Source organism: Nyctereutes procyonoides, unplaced genomic scaffold, assembly GCF_905146905.1.
Source record: "Nyctereutes procyonoides isolate TBG_1078 unplaced genomic scaffold, NYPRO_anot_genome, whole genome shotgun sequence".
Classification (NCBI taxonomy): domain Eukaryota; kingdom Metazoa; phylum Chordata; class Mammalia; order Carnivora; family Canidae; genus Nyctereutes; species Nyctereutes procyonoides.
The window spans coordinates 30,546,398-30,561,557 of record NW_026575048.1 but is presented as its reverse complement, the minus strand read 5'-3'; the positions used below and the strand labels follow the sequence as shown (position 1 = coordinate 30,561,557).

General features: G+C 36.1%; 1 protein-coding gene and 1 pseudogene across 1 annotated transcript in view; one reads left to right on the top strand and one right to left on the bottom strand.

The window, feature by feature from the left end:
* The window catches only part of HNRNPLL (heterogeneous nuclear ribonucleoprotein L like), a 39,171-nt gene that overhangs the window by 5,566 nt on the left and 18,445 nt on the right, over nt 1-15,160 (top strand). The window contains exons 2-5 of the mRNA XM_055327190.1: nt 5,783-5,901; nt 11,155-11,392; nt 13,031-13,116; nt 15,016-15,112. Coding sequence (XP_055183165.1) covers nt 5,783-5,901; nt 11,155-11,392; nt 13,031-13,116; nt 15,016-15,112 — 540 coding nt within the window. The remainder of the gene's footprint in view (nt 1-5,782; nt 5,902-11,154; nt 11,393-13,030; nt 13,117-15,015; nt 15,113-15,160) is intronic.
* LOC129510897 (mitochondrial fission 1 protein-like) lies at nt 13,887-14,347 on the bottom strand (annotated as a pseudogene).

Sequence of the window (15,160 nt, the reverse complement as noted above, 5' to 3'; positions counted from 1 at the left end):
TGTGTGCATGTGTGTATGTGTTTAACTAGAAGAAGGGGACAGGGGCTCTAGGTAGGCAACCCAAATAATTTCTACTACATGAGCAAAACGAAGATTTTTTTTAAAAGTTATTTGAGTCATATGGCTGTTCTTTTTAATCATAGCTCTGTTATGTAATCAAATGTACCTAGAAACTTTAGATAAGAAAATTTAAAGGGTTTCCCATATTTTGGATCTGCTGTATTTCTTTAAAAAAAGAAAAGAAAGGGGCCCCTCGGCTCAGTCAGTTAAGTGTTTAACTCTAGATTTTGGCTCAGGTCATCATCTCAGGGTGGTGGGCTCCTGCGGCCCTCTTAAGATTCCCTATACTGACCTGCCCTTCCCCCCACTTCACTTCCTCTCTAAAAAAAAAAAAGAAGAAGAAAAAAGAAGTAAAGAGGTGTGATTTGTTTAGTAAGAAAAATTATGTAGTTAACTCTAAGCATAGTGTGAATTAAAAAATATTTGCAGCTGCCCCTTAAAACCCCTTTGTCCTTCATTTGTATGAAGTATCCAAAGTAAAAGGAATATAAATATCTATTGTGTGTTTTTTTTTAATGTTGATAAATTCTAATTCATCCAGAGAATGATTACCAGCATGGAAAAGACATTTGAAATCACGTTATAAGAGGAATGACAGAAGAATCTGGAGCTGTGTAGCCTGAAGGGTATATTTAAGTGTAATTTGAACAATCATTGCAAATATTTGGAAGGTTGTCATGTAGAAAAGGGAAATGTAGATAAGGGTAGGGGGGTGCCATTTAATATTTCTTGAACCCTTGTTAAATAACTATATCTTGCAACTATGCTAGACATTTTATATTTGTTGTCCCATTTATTGTAATCTTATGTGATCAGAGTTGGTTTTTTTTTTTTTTTTTAGTAGTGAAACTGAAGCTCAAAAAGTTAGTCTAAGATCTCTGAGCCAGTGAATGTCCAAAGATTCAGACGCTGGTCTGACTTCAAAGGTCATTTTGGATACGAAACTATGGAGAGACAGATTTGGATGCATATTATAAAGAATTTTCTAAAAATTTAATGGATTGTCTCATGAGTAGTATGTTTCCTGTCATTGGAGGTGTGTAAGGAGAAGCTAGATAATCTCTTGGCGGTGGTTCTGTGTCTGGTGTTGGGGACTGAATTACTGAATTTGAGGTTAGTCTTTTTTTTTAATCCTCTAATTATATAAGAGGGCAGAAGAGGGTTGTTCAGTTGCTGTTTAGCATTTCTTGTGCTGTTAAGCATGTGTTGTGCATGAAGATGTTGGGAAAACAAAGCCTAATAAGGATGTTGTGCCTGGCCTTTACTGGTTTATAATTGTTGCTTTACTATGTGAAGAGACGTTATGGGCCCTTCCTAGTCCTCTCAGGTAGAAGCTTCATCTATACTCTCCTGAGCTTCCCTTCTCTTCAATAGAGCATGGTCTTCAATCAGCAGTAGTCAAAATTAGCACTCAAAGTTGGTATTATTAGAGTTGGTCCTTGAGATAGCCTTCACGGGACTGGGAGTTTGGAATGGTTATGACTAGACTGGTCTGTAGCCTGCAAAGGGGAAAATAATGCCTCCATTATAGTTGACAAAGTTTGGCTAAAGAAGGGATAGGGTGATTAAAAGAGACAAAAGGTATATGTAAAGTGCAGCAATGGCTTCATTTGCTGAGTGCTGCTTGGATTACTGTTTTTAGTCTGATAAGTAATCGACAAATAGATCAGGAGGGAATCTAGATAACTAAATATTTGAAATGGAAAGACTGGACTTCTGTATGAGAAAGGTTTTAAAAAAACTGAACTGGAGAAGACATGATCAAATAAATACATGGATAGGGTAAATAATATTTATTTACCAATTTAGAAATTAGATTCATAGTATGATGTTTTAAAGAGGTAATTTTAGGGTAAGTAAAAGAAGTTGTACAGATGATTTCAGATTTCTTATCACCAGTGTATAGCATAGCTAGAGATAAGAAAATACTGATTTGAGAAAAGTTTTAGGGGGCGCCAGGGTGGGCTCAGTAGGTTAAGCAACTGACTCTTGATTTTGGCTTGGGTCATGATCTCAGGGTTGTGAGATTGAGTCCCACATCCGGCTCTGCTGCGCTGAGTGTGGAACCTACTTAAGATTTTGCCCCTCCTTTCCCTGCTTGCTGCACATATGCTCACACACCTGTGCGCGCGCTCTCTCTCTTTTTTTTTAAAAAAAAACCCAAAACAAAAAACAAAAAAAAGGGGGGCGTGTGAAAATATTGTTTGAAAAGACGTCACTAAAAAAAAAAAAAAGATGTCACTAATATATTGGTTTTATATTTGGAAACAATCCCAGGGTTTTTTTTTTTTTTCCCTTTTTTTTTTTATTTAAACAAAGGATGAAAAAATTTGAAGTTCAAGAAAAGAGATCTAAAGATTGGAGAACTATCAAGGTAGATAAACTCATGAATGGAAGATTCATTAGTGGGGATAAGAGAAATGCAAGAGGGATACGATATATTTTCTGCCTTGAAGTTGAGATAATTGTATCTTCCCCCTAAGTATGTTTAATAGCATTAAAAATAGTATTTAAAAAAATTTTTTTTAATAGCCTTTGCCAAATCTTTTTTTAAAGATTTTATTTATTCATGAGAGAGAGAGAGAGAGAGAGGCAGAGACATAGGCAGAGAGAGAAGCAGGCGCCATGCAGGGAGCCTGATTGGGGACTCCATCTTGAGACTCCAGGATCATACCCTGGGCTGAAGGTAGATGCTCAACCACTGAGTCACCCAGGCGTCCCTATTTAATTGCTTCCAGCTTCAGAAGAATGACTTAAGTCTTGAACTGTTCCATTTAGAAAACAAATTAATAATATATATTAACAGCAGTTATTTTTGAGAGATTTTTAAAAATTGGTCCTATAATCCACTTCTTTGTGAGAAGATCAATTTGAAAATAGTCATATTTTTTACCATTATATTCAAGGTAGTGGTTATCCATGATGGCAAGGGAGGTAGGAGACATATTCAGACGATTGGTAGTGTTTTATTTGTTAAACTGGGTGGTGAATTAATGACTACATTGTTCTTCATACCTTATTGTAGACCTTAAATATTATATAATAAAATAATTTTCCAGTTTTTTATTATGTGAAATAATCCAATTACATATGCCCTTTACCTAGTTCTTAACATTTTGCCATTTGAGATTTTATCTCTGTACATGTATATCCATATTCATATACATTTTTCCCCCAAACTGTGAAAGTAAGTTGCACACATCATGACAATCCATCCCTAAATATATCCCAGCTTTCCTAAGAATAAGGATATTCTTTTCACATCAACATTACCATTATCATAATGGTACCTAAGACAATAAATAGTTCTATTACATAATATAATATCCTATCTGTATTTAAATTTCTCCAATTGTCCTTAAAATATCTTTCATAGCAGTTTTTATCTGTTATAAAATGAAGACTAAGGTATTACCTTTGATTGTTGTCTCTCTTTAGTCTTAATCTAAGATCTTCCACTATTTTTTCGTGCTAACTTTTTGAAGAGCCTTGGCCAGTGTAGTTTTCCTTTGCGCATTTACCTTCGCCAACTGATTTTTAAGGACCGAGATGACTGTCTTATTTCTTGAAGTTTACTGTTGCATTATTTTTAGAGTAAAACTTGTTAACTTAAACTTTAAATATATGTATGATTTAGAGCTTTTTTTCTGAATTGTTGTCCAGTTATATTTAGTAGCTTATTGATGTTAAGGTACATTTGGTTATTGAACTTTACTTAGGCAGAGTCTCATTTAAGGTTGTTAATAGAGTGTTTGGTTGCATAGTGTACAATCAGAATGATTCCTTTCAAACTTAGTGGTGTATAATGAGTATCTACTTGACCATAGAAAAGACTCCGCATAAGCAATTCAAATGAAATTCTAAGTTATTAGTATTTGGAGAGGACTGAATTTATTTGTTGAATTTGACAATAGTGTAAGAGAGTGGGATCCCTGGGTCGCGCAGCGGTTTGGCGCCTGCCTTTGGCCCAGGGCGCGATCCTGGAGACCCAGGATCGAATCCCACATCGGGCTCCCGGTGCATGGAGCCTGCTTCTCCCTCTGCCTATGTCTCTGCCTCTCTCTCTCTCTGTCTCTCTGTGACTATCATAAATAAATTTAAAAAATCTTTTAAAAAAATAGTGTAAGAGAGTAGTCCCATGGTTAATTTATATATTTAAATCAGCTCTTTAAACCATGATGTAACTTTTTTATTGGCAGAGCACTAGACTGTTATATTTTTCTAACAGTCTTTATAGTAAAGAGAAATTGGTGAATCTTTTAAACTAGCCATAAAGAGATTTAGTTTTCTTAACATGATTAAGTTTTAAAGGTAAAACATTTGTGCTTTTAGGTTAGTCTGTAAGAGAAAAAAAGCTTTTTATTTAATAGATTTTTTTTTCTGTGTGTATGGATCATATATGGAAGTCATTTCTGAAGTGATGTAAGAGAGATGCCCAGTGGCTAGTTGTTAATACAGATTTTTGTTGTAATAGAACTTGACTAAGCAGGTGAGAAAGCTATTTTCATTTACAAAGTGTAATTCTTTTTTTAAAAAAATACTTTATGTATTTATTCATGAGAATGCACAGAGAGGAGAGAGAGAGAGGCAGAGACACAGGCAGAGGGAGAAGCAGGCTTCATGCAGGGAGCCTGACGTGGGACTCCATCCAGGGTCTCCAGGATCACACCCTGGGCTGCAGGCGGCGCTAAACCGCTGAGACACCGGGGCTGCCCAAGTAATTCTTATATATAGTCCATTTACTTATATTTAAAACTGTCTGCTGGGTGTACTCCAAGACATACAGTACTCTAGAAGCCCTGGGAGGCTTGCATTTTTAGTGATACTTGTTTGTCAATAGAGAGGTACCTTGTATAAATGTAATTGTACTGCTTAAGTAAGTAACTTCAAATTATAGTGGGACTAGGTAACCAATTAAGAACAAAAGAGGATATAAATAAAGTTTATAATCTTTATATTTTTTTAATTTTTTTTATTCATTTATGATAATCAGAGAGAGAGAGAGAGGCAGAGGCAGAGACATAGGCAGAGGGAGAAGCAGGCTCCATGCACCGGGAGCCCGATGTGGGATTCGATCCTGGGTCTCCAGGATCGCGCCCTGGGCCAAAGGCAGGCGCCAAACCGCTGCGCCACCTAGGGATCCCTATAATCTTTATATTAAAGAAACATTTAAAATTAAAATATTTTGTTCATTTGGACTACTTGAGATTTTGATTTTATGGATGTGAAACTATAAAATTATGAGTATAACATATAATTCCAGTCATAGCATACTCCGTATCTGCTAAAATTTTTTTGGAGATTGAAGTTGAAATAAGTTATTATGTTGTACTTATTAGAGAATCCTACCTTTTAAGAAATCAAAATTTTCGTGCCAAACATTTAATTGATGATTTTATTCTTAGGTCCTTTTGCTAACTTGTGAATGCAGTTTGGTTTGGATTTTTTTTTTAATGTTTGCTTTTTAATGCAGAATTGAATTTACCAAAATGCAATTTAGACTTTTAAAGTTTTTAACTAGGGGTGCATGGGTGGCTCAGTTGGTTAAGCGCCTGCCTTTGGCTCCTGGTGGTCCTGGGGGATCCTGCTCAACAAGGAGCCTGCTACTCCTTCTCCTTTGTCCCCTGCTCTTGTGTGCGTGCATGTAGTGCTCTCTTTCTCTCAAATAAATAAGATCTTTTAAAAATGAAGTTTTTAACTAGAAATTATTTTCTCTTGCTAGGAGGCAGGTGGAAGTCATCATAAAGTTTCTGTTTCACCTGTTGTCCATGTTCGAGGACTCTGTGAATCTGTGGTGGAAGCAGACCTTGTGGAGGCTCTGGAGAAATTTGGGACAATATGGTAAGGTTCATAGGGACTTTGTGCAAATTGAAAACAGTATGGTAAAACAAGCCCTGCTTGCTTGCTACAATCCTTGATGTTTAACCATAATTTATATTAAGTTTGCCTGTGAGTGTATTTCTTTAGAACCCTTTGAGCCTCTTATTTTTAACCTTCTGGGATGATGCATGGATGTATTTTTGTGGATCCATGCTTGCCTCTCACTCCGCAGCCAGGTGTTGTATGTAAAATAATAGATTATGGCATCTTTCATCTGATTTTCAAATGAGTCCGTGATTCCTTGTTAAACACTGCTTTAATGTTTAAACGAGTTGATTACACTCTTCATCTTTAGAGTTTTAAGTAGTGGTACTTAAAAACTGATTTTTTGTTGTTATTTATTTTGGAATTTTTAAGAATTAATTGGCAAGTAAAAGTGGGTAGATTAAGGGTAGGCATTATTTGCTTAGGTATGTTGCTATGGGTTCTTAAGCAGATCATGAGCTGTCAGTGCTTTATCCTAGTTTGTTTTATTTTTGTGTTTTGTATTCACTCAGGGTCCTCTTTTCTCTTTCCACAGCTGGTGTGTGCTTAAGAATATTGACTTAAGTGAAAACATAATCAGAAAAGTGAAATCTGTTGCCAAAAATAGACACTCAAAAATTCTTTCTAAATTATTTTTGGAGTATGCCGGGCTGTTGTTCTCTTCTTAGTATGGATAGTCTAGAGTTGATTTTATTATTTTTTCCTTGGTGAATATGTTTGGGGTTTTGGTTATAGGCCTTAGAAACACAGACTAACTCAAAATACAGAAACAGCAGAGAAGTTTCAGTATATTTACAGAGATAAATTGGTTGCTTGATTGCTTCCATCTTATAAAACTTGATGTGGAGTTCTGAGTACTGAATGGATGTATAAATAAATGGTGAGAGATTGATCAGACATGTCCAACGGAAAGGAATCATTGCTTCAAAGGAGTAAGAGTAGTGTTAGGTGACACCTTCTATCATGGCATCTTTTTTATTAATTTTTTTGATGACCATGTTATAAAGAGGTGGATGACTTGGCAAACCTGTTATCCTCAACTTATGTACCTCAGAAACTACAGTTATGTATTGTTTATTCTTGGAGGTACAAATTGGCAATCCACAGGGGCAGAAGAAAGCCCATTTCTTAAAGTGTCATTAAGATAACTATCACTTCTTAAGTCATTTTAAGTGGATATTGGAAATAAGTTTGTCTGTAGCTTTATATATTGAAGCAACCCCCTTAGACCTTACATAGACTTGCATGTTTGCTCTAGACTAACCCTATGGATTACATTGTCCCGTGGAGTTAGAAAGAGATGGTTATTTCTGGGCTTATTTTTTCTTCTATTCTTTTATATTGGGCTTTTAAAGTTATTTCCTTAAAGTGAAGAAATACTGAAGCAATGTCAGAAAACAAGCTGATGAGCAAATACTGGTGGAAACTTTAGAGAAATAATAACTGTATTGATATTTTGATGTTAATTATGACCATGACCTGAATGTTGGGCCTTAAAGAAATAAGATTATTTGTTGAAGTTGGTGAGTTATTTGAATCCCTTTTGAGTGGCCTCTCTATTTTTAGCCTGTATACTTTTTGATACTTAGTCCATGATAAAGTGTTTTATATGTGAATGTAATTCAGTTAATTTGCATTCTGCCTTCAGGATTGGTAGTTTTGTGGGTAAAAAGTTGCAAAATAATTGGAAAAATTAGTGTATAATTAAAAGCTTAATTGGGATAAATATGTGTGATAGGAGTTTTATTTATATGCAATGATCTTGAATAAGAGATGGCAGCTGTTAAAGCTGAAAGAACCTTGAATAGCCTCCAGTGAGGAGTAGGTATTTTGCTTCAAATGTTGCATTTATAGGATCTTTCTCTATTTCTTTAGTGGTGTGTGTAGGATTATAAGATTATATAGAAGCTGCACATATTAAAAGGATGTGTCACTAAGTTCAACACATAGTAAGTTTACGCCTAAAAACTAGATGTGTAGGAAAGAAGTTTAGGAGAAACTATAAGATGTTGAGAATGGTTGTGTCAGTATAATAAAATTCTATTTTTGTCTTTATTCTTTAGTGTATTCATGTGTTAGGATCAAAATAATATTTAAAAATCTATACTGAGGGGCAGCCTGGGTGGCTCAGCGGTTTGGCACCGCCTGCAGCCTGGGGTATGATCCTGGAGACCCAAGATTGAGTCCCGCGTCGGGCTCCCTGTGTGAAGCCTGCTTCTCTCTCTGCCTGTGTCTCTGCCTCTCTCTCTCTCTCTGTGGGTCTCTCATGGATAAATAAATAAAATCTTAAAAAAAAAAAATCTATACTGAGTCTCTCTTTCTCCCTTTCCCCCTTCCATTAAAGGAGAGGATGCTATGTATAATTAGCTATGTTGGTTTAAAATTTTAAAACAAAACTTTTGGGACCTAATTTGTATTATAAATCTTTTGCTTCCTTCTGTTTTTATTTAAAAATTAGTAAATGTGTTTTGAGTTATAAGTTGAAAGCACTGACCCTACCATGTCCTTAGGACTTTTACTTTTTTATTTTCTTTGTTCTTCCAATCTTCCTCATATTAATGCTTTTAAAGGTTTCTTACAAATTACATGCCCAATACTTTAGGTGCATTCTAAAAATATCTGCAATATTCTAATTTCTTCTTCTTTATCTCCACATGATGCCACTTCTTAACTTTTTTTTAAGATTTATTTATTCATGAGAGACCTAGAGAGGCAGAGACACAGGCAGAGGGAGAAGTAGGCTCCCCGCAGATAGCCCAGTGGTGGGACTTGGGACTCAGGACTCATTCCGGATCCTGGGATCGGGCCCTGAGCCAAAGGCAGATGCTCAACCACTGAGCCACCCAGGCATCCTGCCACTTCTTAACTTTTAAATCTCTAGCTCACTTAGTTTAGTTACAGAGGGCAGTTTTACTATGACCATGTCTAAAATAGGCCAATAAAGAATTTATTTTTGAACTTTTATAATTTCCTGTGCTAAAGAATAAAAAGGCATTATTATTTTTTTTTAAGATTTTATTTATTCATGAGAGACACAGAGAGAGAATCAGGACATAGGCAGAGGGAGAAGCAGGCTCTCCACAGGGAGCCCAATATGGGACTTAGTCCCAGGAACCCAGGATCATGACCTGAGCCAAAGGCAGACGCTCAACTACTGAGCCACCCAGGCGTCCATAGAAGGGCATTATTAACATATTTACTTGGTAATACTATTTATTCAACCAACTTTTTTTGTTTTTTTGTGAGAGGAGAATGTTTATTCTTTAATTTCTTTTTATTTTTTTTGATTTTTTTTTTTTTTATTCTTTAATTTCTTTAGCGTAGTCCTGATTCCAGGGTTTTCTGTTTTTTGTATGTAAGACTTGAGAACTTCAGCCAGAAGTTTCTAAAAGGAATGTTTCCCTCCTGGGATTTATATTTTGCATTCATGATTGGTAAATCTTTTTTTTTTTAAATTTTTTTTTTAATTTTTTATTTATGATAGTCACAGAGAGAGAGAGAGAGGCAGAGACACAGGCAGAGGGAGAAGCAGGCTCCATGCACCGGGAGCCTGACGTGGGATTCGATCCCGGGTCTCCAGGATCGCGCCCTGGGCCAAAGGCAGGCGCCAAAACGCTGCGCCACCCAGGGATCCCCATGATTGGTAAATCTTTAATTCAAAGTCTATTATTTTGGGCAGCCCCGGTGGCGCAGTGGTTTAGCGCCGCCTTCAGCCTAGGGCGTGATCCTGGAGACCCTGGATCGAGTCCCACGTCAGGCTCTCTGCATGGAGCCTGCTTCTCCCTCTGCCTGTGTCTCTGCCTCTCTCTCTCTCTCTCTCTGTCTCTATGAATAAATAAATAATCTTAAAAAAAGTCTATTATTTCTGTATTGTTTAATTTGAAACAGTGTGGGTGGGGAGAGCTAGCAAGCTTCATAGACCAGCAAATATTGATTGAATGCCTGTTAATGTGTCTGCTCTGTTTCTGAATTCCCAAGGATTTGAAGATGAATGAAGCAAGGCAAGCAGTTTGTATGCAGTAACATAATCTTGACAACAATCCTTCCAAGTTTTATAAATGAGGAAGCTGAAAATCATAAGAAATTACATAATTTGCCAGGCCACAAAATAAACCATTTGCCAGTTTCTAAAGGATAGCAGTAGGTCTGGATGCTTGATTGAGAAGCAGTGCTGTCACTGAGTACCTGACCTGATGTTTTTTTTTCCTGCAGCCTTCTGTTATTATAAAACCATAATTGTATTTTAAATATTTTTAAGGTGTTCGTTCTTGTGAATAGAGGGCATGTAATCCCTCTGGTGTAATCCACGTGCTTTGATTTCTTTGTTCCCTTCTTCCCTTCATTGCTTTATTTTTCATTTGGTGTACTAAAATATGTTCCTTCCCAAGAGTATACAGTGAAATGTAAATAATATCACCCTCTTGCTCATAGGCAACCGCAGTTACCATAATCTAGTGAGTATTTTTTCATGGATTAATTTTTTTTTTTTTTTTTTAAGATTTCATTCATTCATGAGAGACAGAGAGAGAGAGAGGCAGAGACACAGGCAGAGGGAGACGCAGGCTCCATGCAGGGAGCCCGATGTGGGACTCAATCCCAGGACTCCAGGATCGCTCCCTGAGCTTAAGGCAGATGCTCAACCACTGAGCCACCCAGGCATCCTAGATTCTTTAATATTTAAAAATATTTTGGAGATCATTTATTTGTATGAAATTTGGTTGGTTTGGAGTTGCTTCCATGTATCTTTTGGTTCCCTTGTTTTTAGTAAGATAAATGAAAGTATATAGTCATTTCTTAATTATTAGTGTGAGTACTTATTTATTTAGAAAATTCAATAGGGGTAGTTTCTGTTGTTAGGGGTCCCATCTGCTACTCTACAGTTTTATTCCTATTGGTTTCTATATCTCTCTATTTTCCAATACTGCTTTGGCAGCCTGAAGAATAAAATGGGGCAGTGTCATTAATGACTGATAACAGACTTGTGCTTGAGAAGGGCAAAAGATGGACAACCTTTCAGTCATAGGATAAGCTTTCAGATATGAATCATCTGCCTGGTGTACCACAATTTATTTGGATGATTTAATAATTGATGAAAACTGGATATATATAGTAAAGAATACTAATCTATATTATTTCACACATTTTTATTAAAGTCTACTTTTTCTTGATTGAGAATAACAGTAACTGAATTTATTATATTTGGATATTCTTTCCCAATCTGCCTTTCAGCTACGTTATGATGATGCCATTTAAACGGCAGGCTCTAGTGGAGTTTGAAAACATAGATAGTGCCAAAGAATGTGTGACATTTGCTGCGGATGAACCTGTGTACATTGCTGGTCAACAGGCTTTTTTCAACTATTCTACAAGCAAAAGGATCACTCGGCCAGGAAATACTGATGATCCATCAGGAGGCAACAAAGTTCTTCTGCTATCAATTCAGAATCCTCTTTATCCAATTACAGTGGTATGTATTTTAGGATAATAAGCTAAATTAAAAATGATTTTGAAAATTGCTTCTGGAGTGACTTACAGTTTTCTTCACTGCCTTCTAGATATTTAAAAATAGTGTTTTTAAAAGGATTATTAAGATGAATCTTAATTTTGACTAACATGTAACAAACAGATTTTGAGCACTGAAGCTGAAAAGGTCAGACATGCAGTTGTCACAATTAAATAAGCACATTATAAATTTTGTACATTCAGCATCAGTGTTAACTCTGTTTTGGATAGGGAATTAGACTTGTTAGAAATGATCAAGAAACTTCTCTCACTCATGTGCAAGCACAATTGTTAAGGGCAACTACTAAGAAAGGACAGAAGCCCAAAGATGTATATATCATTTTAAGTGGTTTGAGATCACGTGTTAAAAACCTGTCTGAGGGATCCCTGGGTGGCGCAGCAGTTTAGCGCCTGCCTTTGGCCCAGGGCGGGATCCTGGAGACCCGGGATCGAATCCCACATCGGGCTCCCGGTGTGTGGAGCCTGCTTCTCCCTCTGCCTGTGTCTCTGCCTCTCTCTCTCTCTCTCTCTCTCTGTGTGTGTGTGTGACTATCATAAAAAAAAAAAAAAAAAACCGTCTGATTTACGTAAAATTCTGTTATACCCTTTAAAAAAAGTGATATTAGCAGAATTTTTATAAAGGATTCATGTCCTGAATCAGTTAAGTTTTTTACTCCATAATCACATGCTGTTTCATAATAAATCAGTGACAAGGGAACTTTATTTTTGTGATGAATAGAGTATCACAGTAAGGGAAGCTTCAATTGGTATGATTTCTAGTAAGGGTATGTGATATTGGGACATAAAGCATAAGATACTATTTAAATTTTACTAGATATTATTTACCTCTGTAATATTTCTGGACTTATTAATAAGCAGTATCAATATAGTTCTAGTATTTTGTGTTTGAGGATAAAGAACAAATCTGATCTAGTACAAGTACTCTCATTGGTTTATGGTTGTATTCCTAGTACCTAATGGTGCCACCATGTAATTGTAGCTGCTCAAGAAATTTCTTGACAGCTGAAGAGTTGTTGTTAAGTGTGTATTTTAGTTCTTTATTATTTAATTCAGGGATCTTGTTTGTTGATATCTAACATTGTATAAATGATCTTCCCAGAGTCTTGTCTCTATATAGTCATCCCTTAAAAAATGAATACCAAGTTGATCTGTTACTACTTCTTTTTTTTTTTAAGAAGTAGTAACACTTCTTAATAAGTATTTATTACTATAATTTAAGGGATCATAAAACATTTCAGAATCACATTTGGAAAATGAAACATATATTAATTGATTATAGGTTGGTTTTATTGTGTATTGTCGGACGTTATTTTAGGTACCTGTGAAATAGGAATCAAGTATTTATTTAGGAGATAAAATAGGCAACAGTCCTTTTGAAATATTTCATTGTAATTTTTTTAATGTTAGATATACTGTATGGGTGAGGAAATAATTTAGAAGTGTAACAGTTTTTAAAAGTTTAATAGTAATGAATAGAAATGACATCTTGACAGGTTTTTTTTAAGTTGAAAAAGGTATAGTATAACTTTCTTGTTTTTCCAAATATAAAATGTGAAGAAATCTTGTTTTCTTTCCTTCATAGGATGTTTTATATACTGTATGCAACCCTGTTGGAAAAGTACAGCGTATTGTTATATTCAAGAGAAATGGGATACAAGCAATGGTTGAATATCCTTTACTTATAAATTTTTTTTATTGATGTATAAGAATGCTGTGTAATGTGGTCTTGTTTTCCCTTTATAATTTCTAGACAAGTGGTATTCTCCACTCCTCTCCCCCAAACTACTTTAGATTTAAACAATGAAACTGCAGTACTTACAGATAAGAATACCTTGCTACCTAAAAACATTCTAGTGCTGCATCTCCAGAGTGTGCTTTGTCTTTTTAATGGGGAAAAAATGTTTGATAATATGTACATTTGTACCTTTCTAAAATGTGAATCTCTCCTTAAAATAAGTAGTTTGAAAGTACCAAAACTTTATAGAGTTGATAATATAAAACTCTTCTTACCTTTTTTTGTTGAATTTTTTAAATGGTCATAGTTTATGTAAGAATTTTTCATTGTTAAATTTGTTAATTGTTGAGTAAAAGGTGCAAGTTGCAAAATAGTATGTATTGTATAATGCCATGTAAAAAGAAAATAACTACCCACCCCTCTCCCCCACCTATGTGTACATGTGTATGCATAGAAAAACATGAGGGCTTTACAGCAAACCCCCCCCCCCCCCCCAAGCCAAGGCCCAGTTTTATTAACACTCATTCTAGAGCACATGGTTTGGGGCTATTAGACACGTCTCTAGGGAAAGGAGGCTGTAGGCTGGCAGGCAGTGATGGGATATAGAGGAAAGGTACAACAAAGTTGGATGGGTCCCCCCTCTTCAAGTATCCCCCATAGACTCCCACATATCTCTGGGCAGGGGTTGGAGGTATGATCTCATTCAGGATTTGGACTTGGATACAGCAAGTTGGATGAGTCCTGCCAGGTCCAACACGCCTAGGGCCACATCTCCAACAATGGCCATGTCCACTAGTCCATCTTTCTTCCTGGCCTTGTCAGTGAGCCATTCCAGTTCCTGGGCCTGGTTGTTCTGAGGCTCTGTCTGCAGCAGCCCCCGCACATGCTTTAGTGCCTTCTCATATTCTTTGAGCCAGTAGTTCCCCATAGCCAGGTAGAAGACATAAGCCCACTGCTCTTCTTTACTCCCTTTGGGGAGCAGCTACTCTAGCAGTGCAGTGCCTTTGCGGATGTCATCGCTGTACTTGCTTCACATCAGGCACCAGCCATATTCAAACCGTGTGCTCTTGGACACGAAACCTGCTACCTTCCCAGATTTGAAATTTCTTTAACAAACTTCAGCAGGTCATCCACAGATACCAACTTGTTCAGTATGGCCTCCATGGCCACTGCCACTGCAATCCTCACACCTAGGTTGCTACTGTGTCACCAATCTCAATGGTCTACTGGCAGGGAGAGCCACTTTCTTCTACAGCAAACTTTTAATGGTGTTGACTTCCAGCAAGGTGTTTTGCTCTTTTTTTTTTTTTTTTAACCACTTTGGTGATTTTTTTTTTAACTATAGACCAAATAGTTTTTTAAAACCAATAAAATGAAGGTAGTTAAGTGATTATAAAACCCTGCCTTCTAAAAAAAAATTTTTTTAAAAAAAAACCCTGCCTTCTCAGAAATATATAAAATCAATTATTTGTTTTATATAGTTTTGTTTTTTTGTAATGTTTTTCCTCCTTTAAGAGTAAAATATTTCCTGTTTCAAGAGAGCGGACTGTCGTTTGCCAGGGCATGGGACCATGCTCCATTTCCCCTCTTCCTTTCAATTTATAAAGTACTTCTAATGGCATAGGAGGATTAATGTCGAGTTTTTGGTTTATTATGTTTTCTTTGGCACCCTTGATCTTAAAAAGAAATTCTCCTAAAATTCATCTAGAAATTTTATTGGTAAAGCATTTCTAGAAGTGAGAGTTATGCCTGATTATTTTCAGTTCTTTTCTTTAGGCAGTGAATAATGATTAAATATTTAATTTAAACCAAATTTCCTTAATAGATCTTATGTTTGAATCAGTCCTTTGTGCCCAGAAAGCTAAAGCAGCACTCAATGGAGCAGATATATATGCTGGATGTTGCACACTAAAAATTGAATATGCAAGGGTAAATATTTTTTTCAACACTTTGCCAAAGAAATATTTATGCTTTGGA